The 25598-nt window shown below is 46.7% G+C and overlaps 1 protein-coding gene across 5 annotated transcripts in view; it reads right to left on the bottom strand.

Annotated features, from left to right (window-relative positions):
- Nucleotides 1-25598, bottom strand: part of Eml1 (EMAP like 1) — a 158805-nt gene that overhangs the window by 26945 nt on the left and 106262 nt on the right. For 2 of the 5 annotated variants that reach the window (XM_015495524.2, XM_048799316.1), the window contains exons 4-8: nucleotides 16300-16431; nucleotides 7318-7346; nucleotides 3850-3979; nucleotides 1579-1728; nucleotides 768-837 (exon numbers count right to left, since the gene is read on the bottom strand). In XM_015495524.2, coding sequence (XP_015351010.2) covers nucleotides 768-837; nucleotides 1579-1728; nucleotides 3850-3979; nucleotides 7318-7346; nucleotides 16300-16431 — 511 coding nt within the window. Of the gene's footprint in view, nucleotides 1-767; nucleotides 838-1578; nucleotides 1729-3849; nucleotides 3980-6359; nucleotides 6417-7317; nucleotides 7347-16299; nucleotides 16435-25598 lie in introns of all 5 variants that reach the window. The other 3 variants (XM_015495506.2, XM_048799314.1, XM_015495515.2) reach the window with 3 other exon arrangements.

Raw genomic sequence — 25598 nt, 5'->3', positions numbered from 1 at the left:
AGTTCTGACTCAATTTCAATGCCAGAACTGAAATACAACATCAAGCCACCAGAGGGCAGAGCAAAGGGTCACTACTCATTTCAAAGAAATGTTCAAGGCTGTGTAAAAACAAAAAAAGATGAGCGCCTGTTCCATTTATGTGAATTTGCATAACCGGAGTCTGATTTCCACTATCCCTATTAATTCTTTTCAAGTGTAGAGTTTTAATGGAAAACAGCACACAGTTAATGTTTAAAATTCAATGTTATTAAAATGTTTCCTAGAATACAGTCACATTCATTCTTTCTGAGAGAAAACTCATTGATAAGAACAAAAGTACTGAATGTGGTTATTTTAGTAACAGGTCACACAAACATGAGCCTTATTTGTGATATCTCTGTGAACAAGGTATCACATGCCACAGGAGTTTTTGGTAAGACATGACAGTCACCAGATGGAAACACTGTCATTCTCTATTAACTCGTGCTGGCTTTCTCTCACTGACCTGCCTGACCGCAGGACATCGCACACCCAAGTGACTGTTCATTATGGCTTTAACCTTATACATCAAACAGGCACCTGCAATTTCAAAGCTTATCGTGTGTGCAAGTAGGTAGGTTCAGAATTGTGAAGTCTTAGGCAAGAACACGCTGCTTTTTAAGTCCACAGCGAGACAGTGAGTGGCAGTAAGCAATCCTGGTGAGGGAGTCAGCTGTTCAGATCCAAGCGGGGGACGCCATCAGCAGTGTTTTCAGAAAATAATAATAAGAACAGAGAGTACAACTTACTTTTCCATCCTTAGACGTGCCTGCGACTTGTCCTGTTGCTATAGTGATCCTATCGGGGTGAACTGCTAGGCTGAAAAGAGGATATTTATAAGACACCAGCCCTTAAAGGCGGGCCTTGCTCTTCCCTGGCCAAGTGCAATCTAGTCAAACATTTAAACATAAGAAACACAAGGCCTGACTTCTTAGAAAGCACAATGAGCCCCCGAACCCCAACCTCCGTGGACAGTGAGTGCCCACTTCATTTCATCTTCAGTCTCGAATTTCTCCTGGAGAACTTTCAAACTCAAGGCAAAAGCATCCTTTGCTGGGAAAATAAACATTTTAACCTGCGAACCACTTAATTCGCCTCCACCCTTTGTTAAGAAGTCACTGGAGAATGTTAAATAGGAAAGGCACCTCATCTGTGCCAATGGGATTTTTTTTTTTTCATTGACCAGGACAAACACATATATGCTACATGTATTTATTCATTCCAAACTTCCAGGAATGATATTCTTACCAAAAGCTGTAGACAAATTGGGGAAAGAGTAGACCAGCCACAAACACGAGGCAAACAGCCATTGTGTGCAACGTGTTAAGCAGCTGTGTGGGCAGGCCTGCAGGGCCATTGGCTGAGGTCACTGGCTGGTTAGACTCTGTGCCCGAGGATGGACAGCTAGACCTGGAGGGGGTCAGCAGGCCAGGTGCTAGCAGTGAACATGGCCAGAGTAGAGCTCGGCTGGAGCCTGCTTGTGGCTTCCTTCCTTCCCTGGGGCTCACATCCCAATACTGACCTTCCTGCTAATGCCACCTCCAGCTTTCGAGGACTCACCACTTCACGTCGTCATTATGGCCCGAGTAATGCCTCTGCAGCTGCTCCTCCACGTTGTACAGCACCACCACCGAGGCGATGAAATACACCGTCTCCCCTGTCGGGAGCAGGTACAGGTTGTTCCGACAGTCTCGCCCCCGGTACCCGTAGCTATGTGTGCGTCAAGGTAAACATGGCTGTCCTTTGAGAGCAGGCACATCAGCAGCTTTATGATCCAAACAGGGTAACCTGCAAACCCTCACTGTCCAATATGTGGCTGCATCAAGTTGGGCATGGTCACTGATGCAATGTGAATGCAAATTTTTAATAATACAAAAATTAGTTCTGTTTTATCGAGTCCATTATGAGGCTAGGAACTGAATCTTTTACTAAAAAAAAAAAAACCTTAAAAACATGATAAATGTATTCATAAAAAGGTACAGATCATACGTACACACACACACACACACACACACACACACCCATGCATACACAAAATGTTTAGGTCTTCCTGGCCCCAGCTCTTTAGGGCTAATTATCCTTGTTAAAATTTTGACACGTGTACTTTTAAACCTTGAAAACTGGGGCTGGGGCTGGGGCTCAGCAGTAGCGTATTTACCTGGCATTGTGAGGCACTGGGTTCGATTCTCAGCACCACATATAAATAAATAAAATAAAGGTCTATCAACAACTAAAAAAATATTTTAAAAAATAACCTTGAAAACTATTTTGAGTGTAAAACCTCACTTGAACTTGGCTGTAAAAATAGCCTGGCAAAAAAAAAATACCATTTATTTGAAGCAAATTTTACTGTTTTACATCTTCTGAAATATGAATAAGAAGTGGGCTGGATAAAGGTGTTTTGAATCAACCACTTAATACACCACTATTGACTTAGAGAAGAGATGGATCTCTTCAATGACATGGGACAAGACAGATTCCAAATGGGGGCAGCCAAACGCTTATAACATGTGAATCTAAAACAACAACAACAACAACAACAAAATTTCTTTTCAGGAGAAATTTGGGTACAGATGATAAAATATGATTTCCTAATCTGAAACAGCCATTGTTCTAAATGAAGTCACCACACCTTCAGTTTAAGCCATTGGCTTACAATTTGTCCCAGGGCTTGGCAGTGAACAGGTGACAGATAAGCGTTTGCTTGAGGTGGCAGAGGGCTCTTCCTCTCTGCAGCCTGAGAGGAGCATGGCAGCCTTCCTCTAAAGTGAGAGATGAGTGGCTGAATCAGCGGAGAGAAGAAAGCCAGCAGCCACCCCACCTTCCCAGACGCGCTCCTCGTACCTGGCTGCGTCCCTGGAAGCACACTTTTCCAAACTTCAGTGTTCTATTCCAAGAACATTAGTGACAGGGCAGGGTCAGACAGTGGCACCCTAGACCTTGGTGGGAGAGCATCCTATTTTAAGAAAGCTGATTGCATTCCTGCTGCACCCGGCTCTAAGAAGCCTCGGGGTTCACTCCATTCAGTGTGCAGGTGTGCTTATTCTTCCACGTCTCCTCAAGCCCTCGGTATTGGCCTTGAACTTGGGCTCCTCACAATGGCCACGTTCCCACTTGGCTGAGGGGAGAGTGCAGGTCCTTCTCCCGGGAGATCCCCTTTGTTTGGGTCTAAGCCGTGTTGCCAGCGGGGTCTGGTCATTTTGGACAGCCCGTCCCACTTTCTCATTCATGAGCTCCGTATTTTCTGGCATTTTTGTGGCTGTTTCCTGGTGAATTCTCAGAGCTCCTGGCGAATTCTCAGAGCTCCTGGCCTTTCCACAGTCCTCGCAGGGTTTACCAAGGACGTGACAACTGCTGTGAAGAGTGACCAGCTCCTTCATTCTCACCAGAATCCAGATTCTCTCTGTTTTTAAGCATTTTCACTAAGCTTGTTTCTTGATGTGTTTTTAACTAACCAAAGTTAGCTTTTTTTGGAAAGACTGAAATTCGGGCCATAAACTAATGATCCATCTTCCTGCCTCCCCCAAATATATTCATACACTCATGTAACCTTTTAATATTTTCAAGAAAACAATGTCTATGTATTGGAGCAAGAACCACAAACCACAAGTCAGTTCAGCCCCACGTTAACAGCTCCTCTAGAGGATGTTAGGATGCTGTCCTGGGTAGTAACGTAAGGCCACGTTTGTAAAATTAATCTTTTAAAAAGTGAGAGTAAAATATTTTTTCAAAAACTCAAGAGGACTTATAGTCTGTGAAATTTTGCAACTAGACTTCAAGCACTCATGGCTGCTCACCTGGTGTGAGACCTAGTCAACGAGTAAAGGATACACCCATTCCAGCTTCAGCCTCTTGGTGGGGAGTTCAGCTTTTGCTTCCAAATTGTAAGCGTCCACTTGATCTTTGGGCATGTACATGGTAACAGGGCGTCCGCGAAGAAACATTTTCACATATCCTTCCTCTACAAAAAGAACAAAGATGTCAGTAAGACCCCCCAGTGCACCTGAAAACAAATGTCATATTCTCTCTAGCTTGTCACTGCAGAAGTGAAAACTTCACCCATATGCCATTTCTAATCACTATCCCAGGGAAAAGTAGCTGACACAGAAAATTAAATGGCTAGAAATTAAAAAAAATTTTTTGATATTCTGCTTACTTAGGTACGTGTGTGTCACGTACCTAATATGCAAGAAATCCTAAGAGGCAGAAAGAACTAGACGCTGACAGCTATTCGGGCCACTTCAGGGTTCACACCTCTCTCTCTCCAGGAGGGGAAAGGAGCCACCTAATTTCCTACTGAGTTCAATGTGTATAAATCCCAATGTATCAATATTTAAGTTGGTTTGCTATATCAAAGTATAAAAACAAGCCTTCATCTATCTTTCACATGGACAGATTCTTTCAAATGTGAAGCACACAGAATCAGCAGGAGGAGCGCATGCAAGGTGACGTGATAAGGGAAATGCTCCAGGAGATGCTGGAAAACAGAAGATCCACGAGAGGGAGACCAGGAAGCAGAACTTTCTAGAGTGAATATTTCTATTAAAATAACTTGATATTTTAAAAATTTATAGGGGTGAAGTGAAAACCTGGGGCAACCTCTGGTCCATAAACAAGCCAGCATGGGGTGTTCTGTCTAGATTTCCAGGACACAGCAGGAGCAGAGGAGGTGTTCCCTGAGCTTTTGATGAATTCAGCTCAGAGTCAGCGAGGCTCCACTGCACACAAGGGACCCAGGCTTAATGACATTTAAACCAGGCCATTGGAACCAGCGCTGTCTGTCCATAACCCAACAGAAAACCATTCGCAGAGAGGAAACTGGTGAGGAACATCATGGAGTAATTACAGTACCGTGAGTGCCACAATCACAAATTAGTTTCGTAAGTCTTATTCCTAAGGATTTTCAAACAATGCCACATGCAATATTATTCAAAAATGAAGAGGCCTGATCTATGTTATTATGTGCATGTGCTCTAGAGTCTAAAGGCATGCGTGTGATGATCTCCACTCTGTGTGCTCAGCTTGACTCTAAGTAAGAGCTTCAAATGTGCCCACCCTGCACAGGCTGAGCCTGCGCTCCACCAATCCTCCTGTTAGAATGCTCCCCACGCCGGCTGGGCTGTGGCTCAGTGGTGGAGCACTTGCCTGGCATGCATAAGGCACTGGGTCCAATCCTCAGCACCACATAAGAAAATTAAAAAAAAAAAAAAAAAAAGAATGTTCCCCACGTGGCTGCTGCTGCCCTCCCTGTGCTGGGAGCTGCCCATCTGAGGCCATGCCATTCAAGGCTCTCTCATGGCCCCGGGGGTCGTCATCTATATTGCCACCAAACCCATCCTGGGCCAAGCTGGATGTCACCTGGCACTTCCTCCATGCAGTCCTGTGCCTGCCATCTTGTGTGTGCGGTGCTGGGCATGGAGCCCAGGCCCGCCGCAGGCCAGGCCAGTGCTCTGCCACTGAGCCACATCTCAGCCCTCTGCCTGCCCTCTGACTTGCCAGACCAGGCAGGTCTAACAGCCCTACTGGGTGCCACCTTACCCAAGGTCCTGGCCACAGTGCCACAGGGACTTTCCTGTCTGGCCACAAATCTGTGCCTTATGCCCCATCCGCTGCTGAGCTCCTCTCGAGCCCGAGCCCCACCCAAAACTCAGCGCCCCACACTGAGTGGTGACCACGAGTGAGGGCTCTCAAAGCCCAGCAGCCAACGCTAGTGGGAAGGGAAGCAGGAGTGATGGCATTAAAGTCAAGCAAAAAGTGACTCCACTGGCTCTCTAGGCTGTGAATGATCTGCCTGTGCACTCACAGGACACGGCTGACCCAGGGCCACCGAGGGCACGCGGTCCACCTAGGTGAAGCCTACAGTGTGAGCTGTCGTCACATGCTGGCCCACCACTGGTGGCCCAGGTGTGGCTATTTGTACAGTGGCCCAGATGTCCTACGTCTAAAGCCAAAATGCAGCGAGGGAAAGCAATGCTTTTCTCAGGCTGGTTAGGATGACCACGTGCAATCACAACCCGGCAGGCACGAGTGGGCAGAGGCCAGCAGCAGTGCGGGGTCCGTGCCAAACAGTGGGACATCCAGGGCTGCCCTATAGCTCTCTTCAGGTTGATGGAGACTTTAAGAATTCCTATAATCAGCCAATAATCAGGCAAGATCCAAATCACAGCTGCTTATTAAAGGCCACCCGAGGAACTGCTCAGGGATGCTTCCACGAGAAATGAACGGGGTGTTTGCGTCGCAGAAGCGTTTTCATACAAGGAGGGTCTGCCTGTATGAAAGCGGACTCTGGAGCCGGGGTAGCAGCCTTGCTCAGAGAGCTATGGGCTCGGAATGCTGCCTACCTTTGCAGTGCGTCACCCGGCGCTTCCCTTGTGATTTCGGAGACAGAGACTGAAGGGCTAGATAAAGAGACGTGGGTGCTGCAAGTGTGGCCGGCCTGCCTGCGGGGGCGCTGGCTAACTAGCTGGCAGGAGCTGCCCGGCCTCCCGCGGGACATGGGGACATTTGGGGGGCTCTGACAAGGCGCTTGAGGTGTGGGCCTGAGAGTTTGGGCAGTCACCTTCTCAGTGAGTGACCTCCTGCTTCCTGAAAATGGAATGAGAGTAGAGCTCGTGCTGAGGGACACAAAGCTGCCTTCTGGGTTTTAATCTAGAATTTGAGGGGGAAAAACTGGAGACATTGACATTACATGAACTTAACCAGCTACGCACCTGAAAAATTTGTTTTGCATTTTAAATACGCTTTAAAATAAGACTAAAATGCTAAAAGCCCCAGCATTTACCTTATTACAAAGTGTGCTTTAAAAAGACACATGGAAAGGTACACATGAACTATTAGTTTGCAGTTTAGGAAACCATAGGCAGAAAAAGTAAGGCTACTTTTAGACAAAGTTACAGAACTCAACGCACCAGAAACCTTCTCCGGGAGAGAAATGCGCATGTGGACAGAAGCCCAGTTAGTAAGGGAAAATGAAAGGCCAGAAGTCTTTGCCCTAGAGGTTCTAATGCACATACGCGGTGGCACACCACTCTGAGCTCTTTCCTGGCGTGTCTTAGATGGGTTTTAGAGCGGGCAGGTGAGGGTCCGGCCCTGTGACTGCTGGATGACGATCCTGCTGTTCTCTGAGCGCGTGGCCGTACACCAGGCTGCCCGTTACCACTAGTCCCCAAATACCAGGACCACCTGACCCCGAGACAGCTACTGCTTATCTGCCCCTCGGTCAAGATCCACATTATAGCCACTTATTAAGGCCGACCAAGGGAGGGAGGGACACCCATACAAAAATTAAATCAGACTTACCTGCACTGAACACGGGCTCCCTGGGTTTGCTGTGGAAATAAACCAAAAACATCTTTTAAAAGGTGCCTGGGTGTTTGGTCTTATTCCCTGACCCACCCTCAGCCCACGCCGCAGGGGTGGACCTCGGGAAAGCCATGCAATGATGTGCGTTAATAAGAACAGCAAAACCAGCGTGGTCGCAAACGGAACACAGGTAACAAAATGTCCAAAACTAGGTACAAGACGTTGGAACCGTCTGTCACCAAGCTGTGCTACTCCTGAGAGGAGGGGAACATTCAAGGACGGCTCTATTGAATGTGTGAAATGGTTTCTCTTCTCCACGCTCTTCCGACAGACCTAATTTAAAGCTACAACTTCCTGATGAGAGACCTGTGGGTGTGCTCTTCTCCTGGGCAGATGATCGTTCTGAGGAAGACAGGAGGGAGGCCAGAGGCACGTCATGTGAGACGTGGGGGAACTGACCCCAGCCGCCCAGCTGACCCCACCAAGCAGGCTGAACCCACCTGTGTCTGCACCTGCGGATCAAGTCTCTCAGGGGTTGGAGGGGCGGGCCTCTGAAGGACCAATGTCACTTGCAGGGCTAGAGTTCCACCAGCAAAACTTCCACTACAGACCCTCGGACACCACAGCAGAGTGGGGCCACTGCTCAGGCCCCGACAGGTCAGCCACTGGCAAGGACAGTACTACCTCCACTCCAGACAAGGTCAGGGTGCTGCTGTGGTCTCCATTGTGATGGTGTCAGGACTCGTGGGATCTTTAAGGGACAGTGAGATCATGAGGGCACCACCCTCATGAATGGATTCTTGTCTTTCGAGAGCCTGGATTAGGTGTCCCAGAGTGAGCCAGGGCTCTCAGGACTGGGCCAGTTACCTCAAAAGAGGACTATTATGAACCAAGGTCACTCAGGGTCTCGGCCTCTTCTGTGCATGCTCCCACCATGGATGTGGCGGCTGTGTTAGAACCCTGCCAGATGTGACTGCCCCATCCTGAACTTTTCACAACCATGAGCCAAAATAAACCTCTTTTCTTTATAGAGTACTCGGCCTCTGGTGCTTATGGAAACCCCAAACTGAGGCAGATGCAGATGCTCAGGGAAGGCAACTATTTCTTTCCTCATAATGATCCCAAAGGTAGAAAGATGCAAAAGCCACGAGCACAGACATAAACAACTGGGACATTTTCTAAAATGCAAAAACTCAATTAGGGATTACGCTCATCTGAGAAAGAGAAAATCCATGGGGGAACTTGACCCCCCAAACAGGGAACCCGCAGACCCCTGGTGCTGTGCTCCAAGAGCCAGGCAGAAGACCGCTCTGCCCATCTTCTCGCTCATTCTCTTTCTTGCAGTACAGGGATGGAACCCAGGGGCACTCCAACACTGAGCCGCACCCCCAGTCCTTTATTTTGAGATAGGGTCTAGCTAAATTTCCTGGTCTGGCCTTGAACTTGTGACCCTTCTGCCTTAGCCTCCCAAGTAGCTGGGATGACAGGTGTGAGTCACTATGCCTGGCCTTGAGAAATTCTTCTATTAAAAGTCATAAAAAGGTAATGTGAATGTAAACAATGAAGATCAGTGAGAGCCGGGGGACTGAGGTGGCACCAAAGAGCTGCTTCCTCACATCTAAACTATGATCACTTCTTGGTGCGGAATTTAGAAAATGTGCTACTGCTCTGCTTCATTATTTTAGAAAATTACTTTTTCATAGAAAACGTGTACTCTTGGGGCTAGGGATGTGGCTCAAGCGGTAGCGCACTTGCCTGGCATGCGCAGGGCGCTGTTCGATCCTCAGCACCACATAAAAATAAAACAAAGATGTTGTGTCCACCGAAAACTGAAAAAAAAAAATATTTTTAAAATTCTCTCTTTCTCTCTCTTTAAAAAAAAAAAAAAACAACAAACGAAAGATCAAGAAAGAAAAAGACACCATGAACTCACTTCAAAACCCCTTTCCCTGCCAACGCACCAGCACCTTCCCTAACGGGCAGGAGGAGGGGCTGAGGGCAGGCTAGTTCACCTGCGCCCACAGGTAAAGGTCATAAGAGCCCCCTGAGAAATGACACAGGCTCTTCTGAGCACCTCCTCGGCCAGGCACCATGATAGGTGGTGACGATGGCCCACAGCTGAAGGCGCTGTGGCCCCATCAGAGCCCGTCAGCCAGAGCTGTGCCCTGAGCACCTCCCTGAGCCCAGGGGGCAAGCATAGGTGTGGACTTGCTGAGAATGGGGCGATGGCCTCTCTAGGCGTGGTATCATTCGTCTGATGACCCTTCTGCAGTGTGTCCACAGGGAGGAAAGTGCAGGGGACAGCTTGCTAGGACCTGATGTGACAGACAGCATGTCCCCGTGGGGAGCTGCACTCACACCAACATCTGGGGGACCAACTCACTCTATGTCCTGACAGGGCTTGGAGGCTGAGCCCTGTGTCAGGCCTCAGACAGACTGTGACCCAGGAAGGACCTCACAGCACCTGGCACTGGCCCTGGCAGGCTGGCAGGAGCCAGATGCTGTCTGAGCAGAGCACCTCATTTTTAAAATGATTAATACGGTGTGGTCAGGAGGAGCCACTACCAAGTTCAGCATGCCACCTCCCTGCCACTCATCCACACCACCGGCTCTCGGCACAATGCGGCTCTCCTTGGAAAGGATTCCATGTGAGGAGATAAAATCATCACGGGAAGTCACAGTACCCTACCACGTGAATAATGGCTCCACACGGCTTTTACTGGGTCAGGGTCTCTCAGGCAGCACCTATTAAAAATGTTCAGAAGCCACTGGAAACTCTGATGGGGACCCAACTACTGCCTCACAGACACTGCCAATGAGAACCAATAGCTTGAGACTCACTCAGCAGGGGAGCACAGATTTTGATGGGTGGGGGGTGCTGGGACAAGGTGCTTTCCCTCCATAAGCCTCGTCTCCTTCATCTACAAAATAGAAACTGGACCACTGTGTTGTGAGGACTGGCAGGATTAAATGAGAAGTGTAACACAGTGCCTCACACTTCCTTATAAATTATACTACTTCCCTCTTCCTCCAATATCACTGACAAGAACCTAACTGACTTTCTGGGCTCCTCGCCTGATAGTCACAGAAGTGAAACAACTTAAAGAATATTAGCTCTGATCACTTAAGAATATACCCAAAGGTAAATGACCTCACAGCCTGAAGGGTGAAGCCATCTTTTCAGGAAAAAGATGCTTACTTTACGTCACCTGATTTCCACCCAGAGGGAATGTTTCTGCAAGGGTGGTGTTAAATTGCCTACCCATAGGTGGCGCTGTTGACCTGGTCTTAAATGGCTCTGGTCGTCTTGAGCACTCAGCAGCCTCATCCACCCACCACACACTGGGTGCCAGGTACTGTGCAAGGTGCCCAAGGCACAAGGCTAAGGAGCCACATGTCTCCTCCCCTCCCAGCCTGAGGGAGCCCGGGAGCTGGGTGGGAGTCAGGGTCAGAGACAAGTTAGCGGCAGGAGAGGGACCATGTGAATGAAGGCTTCCTGGACAGGGGCACCCAGCACATTCAACCCCACCCCCCCCAGGTCCCAGGCACACACGTCACTTGGCAGAGGTTACGCCCTGGCACCTACTGAGAGCTGGAAGGCATCTGTCTGAGAGTAACTCCCTGTCCAAGCTCTCAGGATACTCTCAGCTTGCTTAGGTAGCATTTCTTTAATTAAGACCATTCAATGGTGTTAGCTAGCTAGCCATCTGAATCTCTTTCTCAGGGAACTGTGAGTTCAAACCCTTTACCCAGGTTTCTATTATGTTATCTTTTGCTTACTGGTTTGTGTTGGGTCTTGGGAAAATTAAAGGAAATTGGCCCTTATCTGTCACTGTGTCATTAATTTTGCAGAGAGGATGAGTCCCTTCATGCTGCCCCTTTCTACTGCTGGCCCTGTCTCGCACCACGCTGTGCACACAGCCCGTGCTAAGTTAAGCAGTGCTGGGGACTGAATAAGTAAGATGACACAAATTTCCAGTTTCTCATTGCTCTTTTTTCAGGTTGGGTAAGGACAGACCCAGGAGTTGGGGAATTACAAAATGTCCCCAGGAAGAGACACTTCAGCTGTGTGTCGCGACAGCACAAATAGCGATTCAGTGTTCTGGGGTGGGGATGGCAGCCACAGAGGCCACCTAACTGCCAACTGCAGGCAAGGCATGCTGGGTTCTGCATATCTGGTCTTTTAAATCCTCACAACACCTGGGAGGTAGGCACTATTTTTTACTGACATTGAGAAATTCCCAGAAGAAATCAAGTAATTTACCATCATACAACAAAAAGTGGCAGAACTGGAATCAAACTTGGTGGTGGCTATGAAGCAGCACGACTCTGACCTTCTTTGGCTATATTAAATGGGATAAACCATTCAGTGACATTTATTGAGTAACTACTCTGAGCTGCACATTTCCAGACGTTGGACTGGTCTGACTGGATTAGGAAAACCTTGTTGGCAGCTGGCTGTCCCACTAAGGTGCACTCGGCTGCATGTACAACCTCCAAGTAAACCAATGCTGTAAGGTGCTCCTTGTGCTATTTTTATTTTCGTGTGAAATTATTTTCATATTAAAGTTTTTAGGGCTGTGGCTGTGGCTGTGGCTTGGTGATAGAGCACTCGTCTCACTTGTGTGAGGTGCTGCGTTTGATCCTCAGCACCACATAAAAATAAATAAAAATAAAGGTATTGTGTCCATCTACAACTAAAAAAATTTTTTTTAAATGTTTTTAAACAAAAATAACAAATCACACTGTGTGAAAGTATGTCTACTGAAAGAGGCATATTCACAGAGCAACAAAACAGGATTGCAAAAGATACGCAGAAGAATGTAGATTACGTCGGAAGTGCCCACCGCCCGTACAGCACCCCAGCAACACAGGCTGGGTGGAAATGTGACAAGTCACAGCTCTGAGCTCCTTGAGCCAGATCATAGGTGACTTTCATTGCTTTTTGTACATCTGGATGTTCTAAAGCAGGTTACTTGTGTAATAAATAAAGTAACTCAAAGAGAGAAAAAAGTCTTGCTGGAAGCAAGTAAGAGCTGTGGAGAGGCGCGGATGTCAGAGCCCAAGGTCAGTGAGGAGACAGAATATGGAGGCCATGAACCCTGGGCTGAGGATTAGGATTTAGATTATAGCTCAGTGGCGCCACAGTTAAAGAAAAACAACTCTGAGCCCTCAGGAGCTCAAGGGAGCTGCCAGAGACCGCGTCACACATGCTGGGGCTTTAGGAGGGAGGGGCTCTGGGCAGTGGCTCCTGACCTCAGAGTCTCGTAAGGCGGGAGGGCTGCTGAGCACAGAGGGGCGCTGGGCACAGAGGGGCGCTGCACCTGGGGCAACGCTGCTTGCTGGATGCTGTATTTGATATGTTTGTTCTAAAGATGGACAATGTGTAGGTGTGTTACAACCAAGTTTCCAGCAGAGGGGGAAACATCTCTTGTTCTAGGAATCAGCCCCTTACAACCTTTAGATGGTGTCTTGCTAATGAAGGTGACTTATCTCCTTCCTCAGAAATTGCAAAGGGGGAACCAGAGTGCTAACTGAAACACTTGATTGATCTAGCAACAGGTAGCATAAACTGTGCTTCTAAATAAGTAGCTATTTTTCTATTCGATGGAAAATGCTTATTTTAAAATTTTTAAAAAGTCCTTCATTGGATTAGGACATTAACTACAAGTCTGCCATTGGAATGTTATTGCTGATTACCTCTTTAAATTTACTAAGTGCTTCATGATGACATGAACCACTGCATAATTATTAATATTCATCTACTATCAATAATACATAAAGTAATAGATCACATTGCTCTACATTGCTTTTGTTTTTAATGAAAACTTTGTCAGTGCAAAGATTAAATGTTCTTAAAATTTTGCAGCTTGCTATAAGCAAAATATTTTAAAATGGCAAGCATTCTAAAATGAAGGTTAAGAATCTACTTGTCACAAGAAAACTGTCAAATCCAGTGACCAGTCCTAAAGATGAGGGATATAGCAACAAGAACACAAAAACTATCATAAAGAGTTTCTATGAAAACAAATACATTAATTATTTCAAAATAAATTATTGTGTTTTTGGAAAAAGTGAATGTTTAGGATTTCAAAACCACTTATTTTCTGTTCCACAGTTCAAGTGATAACAGTGTATACAGAACAGCTTTTGCTGTTATTATTATTGAGGAGAAATACACATGCTGTTGGGGAATTATATTTTGAGTGAAGGGAATGTCTTCTGATTTGTACAGACGTGTCTATGTGCCACAGACAGCCTTGCTCACAGGCAGGAACACCAGACTTCACAGCTAGCAATCTGCAGCTGTCCCGAGTCACAGCACTGCTGTGTGGGTGACGTACTCCTTCTCGGCTAGGCCAAATCCGAGCTCTCCTGTGAGCTCACGTGTACTCACGTGCTTCCCAAAGAGCTTATAGGAGAGGAAGGGGCAGGACCGCCAGCCATGGCAGGCTGGGAGCCATCCTGGCCTGTGGATTCCCATGCTGTGCCACTTTGTCAGCAGCTGGGGGAATTATAGGGACACATCACACTTCACATCCCCCCAACCATGGCTGGATTGTGTCAAAATCTGGGCTACACCACAGGACTGTGCTGCTTAGGCAAATGAGACTGACGACCTGAGGTGTCACTGAACACCCTCACTTACACGAGGAAAGTCAAGTGGAGAATCGCTGACAGCCTCGTCAATCACTGTTCTGTGCTCTGCATGAGTTTCTCTTTGTGACTCCACCACAGCAATGGGGGCATCTATTGAGCACCACCCCCTGTGCCGGGTGCTTCCTAGGGGCTCACTCATTTGTAAGATTCAAGGGCATCAGTGTAGAATTCCCAGAGGACGAAACCCAGCTGGAGCAGCGAAGGCCGAGCCTGGCTCACAAAGCAGCCCTCCATGCCTTCGCCTTCTGTCTTGCTGCCGACAGTAACCAACAAGCTAGTCTTCTGAAACAGGAGGTGGCCACTGGAAGAGTGGACACAGGCGAGCTAGTGAGAGTGGAGGCCAGACTCTTGAGGCCACCTGTGAGTAGCTATGTTTGAGAAGGAATCCCGCGGATTACTCATTCCTCTGCACCTGTCTACACCCCCAGGCAGGCTTCCTCAGTGAGGTCAGAGCAGCCAGGCTGGGGGCTGCCCCTGGGGAATGGAGACAAGAATGGAGGAAAGGGGTCAGGCAGTGCCTGGACGTCCACCTTGACTTTTTGCTCCTGCTGCTTCCTAACTGCCTTTTTGCTGTGACTTCCTTGGGCCCCAGGCCCTGTCAGTACCAGCAGTCACCCCGGGGAAGATGCGACACTCTCTGGAGGTTGTCGGCAACTGGACAGCTCACATTGTGCTGGCCTCCACCCTCCCTAAGTTCTAGAGAGGAAAAGGATTTATTTTTAAATGGCCACTTTGAGTTGCCTGAACTATTTTAGGAAATGATTAGTAAACTTTTCCAGTCCCTCACTTCCAAATCAAAATTTCCTACTGTGGCATTTCTCAAAAATCCCTTTGTAAATATCTTCTGTGGAAATATTTACCCAGCACATTTACCAAAGCCATAGGATTTAAAAGATAAAACAGATCTGGAGTTTACACAATGCAGATTCTTTTTGGAAATTCTTAATAAAAATCAGATGGGCTGAAGAGTAGCCAAGTATATATGAACGGCCAAGATCTAGACATTTCAGGTCATCTTCTAGGCTCAAGAAGCCTAGAACTCAAGCCTTCAGAGCCACTGCACCTCCCCCTGGCTCACTCCGCTTCCATTGTGACCACCTGGCCTTATTTCCAAAGCATTATCACCCTGTTAGCATAATCTTCTGATAACAAGTACTAACAGAGCCCAAAGTGGTGGTGCAGGCCTATAATCTCAGCAACTCTGGGGGCTGAGGCAGGAGGATTGCAAATTCCAGGCCAGTCTTAGCAAATTAGCGAGATCCTGTCCTAAAATATAAAAGGGCTGGGGATGTGGCTTGGTGGTAAGTGCCCCTGGATTCAATCCCCAGTTCCTAGGGGAAAAAATTTTAAAAAGTACTGTCTAAATTAGAAGACAGAACCTATGTCAATGGTTTCTGAAATTGTTAACTGACCTGCTGTAGATTGATAAGTGTCTATGTTTTTTTCTGCAAAAAATACCTTTTAGGAACGAAACTGAAAAAGAGTTTTGTGTCCTGAACAGGAATGAAGCACAGCGGATTTACAGACTTGGAACCTGTACAACCCGTGGTTGGAGACGGCTGCATTATGACTAAGCCTTCTTACGTGAACATTTGAAAAGAAACATGTTTAGCCTCTGAAACTGAAATTCCTTCCTGAGCTTTGCTAAACAGAAGGGATAAAATCAAAGCACAATGTTTGAAAACTTAGAACAACACACGTTGGGCAGATACACACAGAAAAACTGACCTCATCTACATAATTCATTCTTACATACAAAACAAGCTGTTAAAACGCCAAAAAGTAGCATGTATGAGTAGAACGTCACAGATGTTGGTTATGATCCATTAAATACCAACCTCATAAAAAGGGAGGTGGAAACCAGGAAGGAAAGTGGTCCATATTCCTTGTGTCAACTCAATACTGAAAGCAGTCTCTGGCCAATTATCAAATTGTAACTTTTGACCCATTCTATATTAGAAAATGTTGCTGACAAGCTTAAAACATTCCATTAAGGTCAGTTTTAAGATGGCAGCAGGTGTTCTAGAGGAACAAGGCACTTCATCTGGGAACTCAGAACCGCCTCCTGGGCTCCCTGGTCGCTCTGCAAATTGCCAGCAGTGGCTTAGTCTGCCCAGACCTGCACTGGGAGTCGGGAGGGCAGGTGAGCTCCCTGGATGAGGACTTAGTGAACTCTGACTACAGCTGCCCTCAAATGGTGTGACCAGCACTCTGACCTTGCGCCTGAGTGTCCCCGGCTTGTCTGCACACAGGGATCTTTGATTTGTCCCTGGGGCCAGGGTTGTCAGATGGCCTGGCAGCGGCAGGGGGAATCCTTACCTTTCGCTGTTCTTCTTACCACTAGAGGAACTGCTGGTGGAGCCTGTGCGGTTCCGGCTGCCTTTGGAGTCCCCAGAGCTCTCCCGCCGGCCCCCAGGAGATACGCGCTCAGAAGAGCTGGTCCGCTTGATGCTGCTGAGAGGGGGGAAGTGGAGGACAATGACATCTCCCTACTGCAATCCTACTTCATTGCTGAGTGTGAAAACACATACAGAGGTCGTCCACTTCCAGGTGGGTGGAGATAGAGCTGTGCTAGAATCCTACCTGCAGAGATCAAAGGCTTTCAGAGTGACACTTGATGCCACTTGGAATCAATGTCCTGCCCAGTGCCTTATAATTGGGGTGGTCAGTGCGAGTCACAGAGGAAACGGAGCCAGAAGATCTCCAACAAACCCTGGGGCTTACAGGCGTGCGACCCGACCTTGAGGGTGCCTCCCTTGCCTGGCAGTGCCAGGCAGCCAGAGATGATAACGCCCTCGAGACACGGGCAATGTTTAGACGCATTTATGGTTGTCACCCCTTGGGAAGGGGATCACTACTGGAATCTAGGGGGTGGAGACCAGAAATGCTGCTAAATAACCTACAATGCCAGGGACAGCCCCACACAGAGAATTAGCCAGCCCAAAGGCCAACAGTGCGGATACTGGAGAGCGCTGGCCTAAAGGTACACCTGGGACAAACACAAATAGGATGCCACAGGTAATGACAGAAAATGCTTTGCCACGAGCAAAACGCCACCATCTAGAGTCACTGCCCCTGTGAGCACTCACGCTCATTCCTTATAACCAGAGGATGAGCGTGGTTGGAATCTGGGAAGGGGCGCTGGGGAAGGAACTTTTGTAAAGATTGAAATTTCTGGGAAAGATCAAAGGAAGAACTTGAATGTGTTGTGATTACCCAGGCAGAAGGGCCTGCTCTAGAAAAGGAAACCCTGTTCCCAGGAGACCCACAGGCAGGCAGCAGAGCTGGGCGCAGGGAGGACTGATAGAACATGCGATAGAGTGAGGGTTTGTGTCCTCCGAATCTCCTGTGTTGGAACCCTGGTGCCAGAGATATGGCACTTGGATCTCGGGACTTTGGAAGATAATTAGGCCATGAGGGTGGAGACCTCATGATCGTAATCAGTGCCCCATAAAGGGGTCTACAGAGAGCTCTCTCACTCTTTCTACCACATGAGGACACAGTGTGCATCCCAGAAGAGGCCCTTCACCAGGACCTCACCATGCTGGCACCTGCTCTGGGACTTTGTGTCCTGAACCACTGTTGTTTATAAGCCACTTGGTCTGTGATACTTTGTTATAGTACCCGGAACTCACCAAGAGCGTATAACTGCCTTGCAGGTGTCCCTAGAAACTTTTTACCTTCAACATAAGCCATTCTCGAGAGCTCACCTCATCTATTTTTGTATATTTTGCAGAGCCTCATAAAGAGGCTCAATACAGATTTGTTATAGGAAAGGATAAATAAATGGATAAGTGCATGCACGTGTCTTACTCTGACCCTGTCACAGAAAGAGACTTGAGTTGCCCTGACATCCCACCTGCTCTGAAGAGAGGAGGAAAAGAGGTGGTGAAGAGGTGCACACCTGCCCACCTGGCTGCTCTGGCTCACGTGGAGTGGAGGTGTGGGGGGTGCACACGCAGGTCTGTGACTCCTGAGACGGCCACTGAAGGGGGCCGCTGAGCCATGGACATGGAGGAAATCACCCACTGAGGCAGCAAGGAAGGGGACAGGAGAGTGAGAAGGGCTCCCAGGGAACAGACTGAGAGCTGCCACTGTGTCTGTCACAGGTGGCAGACGCCAGGAGAGCAGGCAGAGAGCAGGAGCCCACACACCACGCAGAGAAGGGAGGGCCCAAAGCAGCCCATCTCAGGAGCTGCAGGGGACACTCCATGGAGGGAGGAACCAAATCTCACGTGCAGGAGCCGCAGGACCACTGCCACTGAGCTGGAGCCCGTGACAGCGGAACCCTGGATTAAATCACTTGAGCTCCTCAGGGCCACCAGTGTCTCCTGCCACTGTCCTCCCCAGCTGCAGCTCCCCCTGCCCTCCTGGCTTCTCTCCCCCTCCTCTGTCTGCTTCTGGGGCCCGGCCTCTGTTCTTTCTTCTCTGTGGCTTCCAAACGTCTTGTTCGTAAACTCTTGGTGTGTTTTTAAAAACGGCCTGGGTGGGGGCTTTTGAAAACTCACCTCACTCTCTGAGTGAGCAAACACAAGTAAAATGATCATTATTATGATTTGTTTTCCCCATTATAGGAGAAATTTTATTATTTAAAAAATTTTTATTAGTGCATTCTAATCATACGCAATAGTGGGATTTCTTGTTATATATCCATACACTACACAACACAGTAATATAATTTATCAATTTTGATGATCACTTATTTTATTTATTTATTTTTAAATATCTTTATTTTATTTATTTATTTTTATGTGGTGCTGAGGATCGAACCCAGTGCCTTGCACATGCCAGGCGAGTGCTCTACCACTGAGCCACAACCTGATCATTTATTTTAATATGCTGTTCACTCCGCCTTTTTGGTAACAAAGGAAGCTTTTGATCTATACAGCCAGAGCCTCACAACTGGAATCTGCATGAGAACGTCCTAAAGTCAAAGGATGAGTTTTTTGGTTTTTTTCCAAAGAGAGAGAGAAATTTTTTAATATTTATTTTTTAGTTTTCGGCGGACACAACATCTTTGTTTGTATGTGGTGCTGAGGATTGAACCCAGGCAGCATGCATGCCAGGTGAGCGCGCTACCGCTTGAGCCACATCCCCAGCTCAAAGGATGAGTTTTTAATGCTTGATTTGGGGGCAAAGAAATAGATTCTAGGAGAGCAATGAAGCTCTGAAACTTGGGATTACAGTCCAAAAGGTACAGAAACCTTTGTACCTAAAGCTTGAGCTCTTCCAATGACAAATGCCACACGCTTACGTGGCTCCATGGGAGTGTTCTCTCCAAGGACCTAGTCCACACTCCAAAGCTCTTATGTGTGCCTGGCTGACGGGGCCCCAGGAGGCTCTGCAGCAGCAGAACGCAGCGCAGAGTGTCACCTCCGTGGTGTCCTTTTGGGAGTTCATGGTAAGTTCATTGCAATTTAAAGAATTACATAAAAACACCCTTATGGAGCTGAAAAGCTATGACTATTAGTGAATTAGAGTAAACACTGGCCAATTTCCTAATGATTAACGCTCAATCTGTTGCCTGGAAGAAGCAACAGAGGATGCCGGGAACAACCATGGCTGAAATAGTTAACACGTGGGGAACAATTTGCACTTTATAGAGATTTTTCCACTTAAACCTCATGTCCTCTTTAAAAAAAAATCATTTCCCCAATTCTGCCCAGGAAGAAACACATTCAGGGATTCAGGGACATGAAGGAAGCTGGCATGCAGTGAGTGGCCGGGCTGACTCTCCTGGCACCTAAGCAGGACCCTGTGCAAGTTTCAAGGCCAAAGGACACTAGCTGGAGAACTGCTGGGCCCCTATGTGTCCAGCGCATATCAATAATTAATGCAGTTACAAGAAAGAAGCCGGCTGCACGTCAGGCCCTGGTGAGACCCACCGTGTGAAAAGGGAGGTGAAAGGAGAGAAAGGGCTTCGAGGCTGTGCTCCCCTCGCCTGGGTGCTGACCTGTTCAGTCTGCCTGCACTGTGTTCAATCTGTGCACAAAGCACAGAGACAAAGCAGAATGCACATGAGTGCCTTGTGAAAGTGGGAAAGCATTTGATAAGCCTCAGTCAATTGCACATCTCAAATGGAAAGACGTTTGTTTTGCGGAGACTCAGTGTGATCCACCCCAGCCCTTTCAAGATGTCATCATTCCCACGTTTGCATCAAAACGTTACACTTTAAAAAAAAAAAAAAAGAAAAGAAAACAAACAACTTACTATTGTCCTATACTTACAAAAATAAAATGAGACATTTCCTTTTGAGAGCCAAGAGCTCTTATGAATTAAGTAGGATTTACTGGAACTTAACGAAGGACAGGAAGAAGAAATTTGCAGCAAGAAGGGCAGAGAGAGCAGCCCTGTGCCTCCCCACAGGAGGATTCCGTCAGTCACCTGCAGGGAGCATCAAGGAAGTGTGTCCCTCTGGACACAAGTGAAAATAACACTCTTTATTTTAGAAGTGGCAGGGGACTGGCCTGTGGGAGATGGCACAGTAACACTGTACATTTTTTAGCGCTTCAGGCAGGTCAAGTGCCTTTGGTGTATAAATGGATAAAAGTCACCCCTTCCTCCATTTCTTCAGTTTGTTACCCCCATGCCCAAACCCAAAACCTCCACAGTTGTGAAAATAAAATGGCTCTTCAGTTCCATTATATGTGCATTCAAGAATCCTTTCCCATTTAAATTTTAGACAAAATAAGTTTTCTGCAGTGGAGACTGGTGACCAAGAAAGGTGACAATCTTCTTATGGTCAGAGAATGACTCTGAACAGAAGAAGGTACAATTCTGTCTTTCATCAGGCAATTTGGAGTCCAGAGATGGTTTTCCAAAATTTTTCAGAGATCCCAAACTTTAGCAATCAGAACAGAGATTTGGCAGGGAGCTCTTATGCATGACCAGAGATTTTTCTGATGACTTCGTCTGTCATGACAGTCAGGGTGACTCATGCTAGATTAAACAATTATCCTCTCAACAAACACTTACCGGGCATCAACCGGGAACTGGGTGCTGAGTGGAGCCCTGCAGGCGCCACAGGCAGCCAAGCCCCACCTGGCTCTTGTCCACAAAGAATGAAATACCTAATTCTTTTTTAATTTGATACCAAAGATTGAACTCAGGGGCCCTTAACCACTGAACACATCCTCACGTCCTTTTTATCTTTCAGTTGGAGATAGGGTCTCATTAAGTTGCTCAGGGCCTCATTAAGTTGCTGAGGCTGGCTGTGAACTTGCCATCCTGCTGCCTCAGCTTCCCCAGCCCCGGGGATACCCAATTTTGATGAACCCAGATAATGCGTTTCAACAAGAAAGTGAAGAAATGCTCTTATCTATCACTGTCTAAAACCACAACTTGGTGGCAAAACACAAGTCATTTTTAGGAAGGCTGGTGGTCTTCCAGAATCTCAAGAGATTTTTACTGATTAAGACTGAAAACACAGCTTCTAGTTAACACCTACATTTCAATGGATCTAAATGACAAAGAAACTTTATAAATAAATTTTTAAAAACCCAAATAAGGGCTGAGCACGTGGCCTGGCAGTAGAGTTCTTGCTTAGCACACATGTGGCCCTGGGTTCCATCCCCAGCTTCTCAATGGATCAACAGGTCAGTCAGTAAAATACGAAACCCACTGCAGCCAGGTCTGGCTTCCTACCCTTCAAGTCGTGTGTGACCTGGCACTGGTTTCTGCCCACTTGCAAGCTCTGCACTTTTAACAATGGACACCGTTTCCACAGGACGCTGGCCGTCTGGAAGCAAGGCCGCCGGCCTCTCGCTGGGCACAGAGCACTTCTAAACTAAGGCTTCCTGCTCCAGTTTTGTTCTCTTGGTCTCTCTTCTCGCTCTGTCCTGCTGCAATGCTCTACTCCTGCACTGAGAGAAAAGGGGTGTCTTTTTCCTGATCCCAGGGAAATAGCACTCCATGTCCGCCCCACATTCCACACAGCAAGGTAGGACCTACAGCCCCTTTTCCTTGGACTAGTGCAAGCGAAGCTTCCCCAGGCATTCCATACCAAGACTCCAATCCCAGAGAAGTCTTAATTGGCAGCACAAAGCACCCCCGCTGGGCACTGGACGACTTCCAAGGAGGATTTTGTTCTTAAGCACTAGGCTGAAAACCCCCGGAGAAAAGAAAACAGACACATACCCATGCACACCCCGCAGATGCCTGGGCTCGGTTCATCTGGACCCCGATGACAGAAAAACGCCCTGGAGACTGTGGCATGTTTGAAATGACCCAGAAGCTGCTTCAGTCCTGATATTCAGAATGCCCCGCGAGCTGCTGTCTCTGCTGGGATTCCTCTCCTGAGCAGAGGTCCAGGGAGAGACACCAGGGAGGCCAATAGCTGCTGCTCCTCCCATTTCCAGCTCTCAGGGGATGGGGACTCTCACCCAGGAGGGCCACGGAAGCAGGAGTCACTCAGTCTGCACCACAGGTCCAGCTGGCAGCTTTACACTGACCGCAGCCTAGCACGTGGACTGGATGGATTCTTTTGTAAATCAAAATGAAAAGTGTAAGGAGGCCTTCAGATGTTTCTGGAAAGAGGGTAACTGTTCCGACTCGAGGACACACATGTGATGCTTACGAACCCTCATTTCTCCTTACAGAACACTGCTGAGGAACAGCCGCCGAAGAGCCCTTGTCTTCCTGCCTGGAATCCAGCAGTGGAGACGGGGCTGCTTGTGGCACAGGCCTGTCACTTTGGCTGGAGTTGGCCCTGGACCCCTTACTAGTAGGCAGTCCTGCCTCCTGGACTTACAGCCTGCCACAGATCTCTGCTCAGAGTCACCCTCACCCCTGACCATGCTCCTGCTTCTACAGGTAGCTCACACACAAGCAGGGGATAAAGTGGACACCCTCCACATTCTGGCCACACCACGCATTTTTACTGGGGAGAAGCCACAGGTTGGCCTGGAAATATTTGCAGGAAGCAGTGTGGCATATACAAGGGACATGGGCTCTGGGGACAGAGACCCAGGTGGCCAGGCAGGGCCCATGTTCCTTCCCACTCTCTCATCACAAGACCCCTGGACAAGTCACCTCACTTTCCTGAGCCTTAGTTTTCTCATTGCACGATAGTAATGATATCTACCTTGCTGGGATGTCTTGAGTGTCAGAGATGATGGTACTAAACAGCTGGTCACTCGCTTTTGTTACTATCAAAAATCGCTTCTACCATCATCAATAGTTTAAAGAGGGGGTAGAGTGCCCACTAACGCCTCCCTGTTGCTTTCCCATCCTGTAGGCAAGTGTCAATGAGAATCTATATACTTCTGCAGTCAGCTTCAGAAATCTCACCCCCAGCCTCATCTTTCCCTGAATAAATGCTTCAAATCATTAGAACCCAAAATGCAATCTTCCAGGAATTCTAACAATCATGCCAATTAATCCTAGGAAGCCTATAAAAAAAAAATCTCACAAACATCAGCATTATTGCACGTTCAAGTTACTCTGTAGCAAACATGAAGACTTACAAAATCAGGGAGCAAGAATGCTCACCAGGAGCTCTCTGAAGGACAAAAGGGGATGAAGGCCAGAAATGGTATCACATGGCAATTATTACCTCTATTGTTTTTCTCTGAGAAAATTTTATTTGCATTCTAAATATATGAAGCTATGAATTATAAACCTTCTTTTCTTCAAGAATAAGGGGGAAGAATCTCATTTCTTCATTAACCATTTGCTACTACAAAAGGTCAGTCTTGAAATTAAGCAACTTGTTCTTAAATGATCACTGGTCAAAGAACTCACCAGGATGTTTAGGAAATATCTAGAGGCAACCAGAAACAAGAGCTGGACACAGCAGCCCTCCCAGGACATAGTGACTGCAGTCCCCAGAGAAGTGGCGATTGCTATAGAACAGACACAAGACCCCAAGTCTACCACAGGGAGCTGGAAAACAAGGGAGAATAAAGCCAAAAATCAGCAGAAGGAAGAAACTAATAAAGATCACAGTAAAGACAAATGAAACAGAGAGGGGAAAATCGGAAAAAACAAAGCAAGAGTCTCCTCCTCTCCTCCTCCTTCCTCCTCCTCCCTTCTCCCCCTCTCCTCCTCCCTCCTCCCCCTCCCCCTCCCCCTCCCTCCCCCCTCTCCTCCTCTTTTAAATCAATAACAATGAAAAACCCTTAGGTAAACTAAAAAAGAAAAAAGAAGATTTAGGGGCTGGGGCTGTAGCGCAGAGGTAGAGCACTTGCCCCTCACACATGAGGCACTGGGTTCAATCCTCAGCACCACATAAAAATAAATAAATAAATAAAGGTATTGTATCAACTACAACTAAAAAATACTTATTAAAAAAAGAGTTTTTTAAAAAGAAGATTTAAATATTTAAAATCAGAAACAAAAGAGGGAACATTAAAACCAATGTCACAGTAATGAAAAGAATTACAAGAGACCACTATGAATAATTACATGCCAACAAATTGGATAAGTAAAGGAAATGGATAAATTCCCAGATGCATAAAACCTAACAAGACTGAATCAAAAGAAATAAAAAATATGAATGGACCTGTAATTAGCGAGGAAAATGAAGCAGTAATCAAAAGTCTCCACCAATGAAAAGCCCATGGAAGTAGATGATTTCACTATATAATCTATCAAACATTTAAAGAAAAATTAATACCAATCCTCCTTAAACTCTTTCAAAGAACTGAAGAAGAGGAAATTGCTCCAAATTTCATCTTATGAGACCAGCCTTACTCTAATATCAAAACCAAAGACTTGACAAGAAAACTAAAGACTAACACCTTTGATGAATATTGATGAAAGACTCCTCAACAATATATCAGCAAACCAACAGTACATTGAAAGGACTGCATAGCATGACAACTCAGATGTGTGTTTGGAATGAAGAATGGTTCAATGTGTAAAAATCAAGGGGCGAATATACCACATTAACAGAATAAAAGATAAAAACTGGATGATCATCTTGGTTGATGCAGAAGAAGCATTTGACAAATTTAATACCCTGTCATGATAAAAACTGTCAATGAACCAGAAGCACATTACTTCAACATAATAAAAGTCATGTATAAGAAATCTACAGCTATGGGCTGGGGCTGTAGCTCAGTGGGAGAGCACCTGCTTTGCATATGTAAGGCCCTGGGTTCAGTCCTAAGCACCACATAGAAATGAATAAATAAAGATATTGTTTCCATCTACAACTAAATAAATATTTAAAAAAGAAAAAGTTACAGCTGATATCACACTCAATGGTGAAAGACAGAAAGCTTTTCCTCTAATATTAGGAAGAAGGCAAGAATGCTCACGCTTGCCATTGTTATTATTCAATATAGCACTAGAATCAGACAAGAAATAAAAGGCATCCAAACTGGAGAGGAAAGTGCTCACAGATGACAAGATCTTACATATAGAGACACCTGAAGATTCCACAAAAAAACTGCTAAAACGAATAAATGACTTCAGAACATTGCAGCACACAAAACTGACACACAAAAATCAGGTTTATGTCTATGCAATAACAATGCCCAACTGGAAAAGGAAATTAAAAAAACAATCCAATTTACCATAGCAGCAAAAAGATAGACTACTTAGAAGTAAACTTGCCTTATCCCCAGTCCCACAAAAAAAAAAAAAAAAAAAAAAAAAAAAAAAAAAAAAAAAAA

The sequence above is a fragment of the Marmota marmota genome, unplaced genomic scaffold, assembly GCF_001458135.2.
Source record: "Marmota marmota marmota unplaced genomic scaffold, marMar, whole genome shotgun sequence".
In the NCBI taxonomy this organism is placed as follows: domain Eukaryota; kingdom Metazoa; phylum Chordata; class Mammalia; order Rodentia; family Sciuridae; genus Marmota; species Marmota marmota.
The sequence above is the reverse complement of the archived record's forward strand: the minus strand, read 5'-3'. Positions and strand labels throughout refer to the sequence as shown.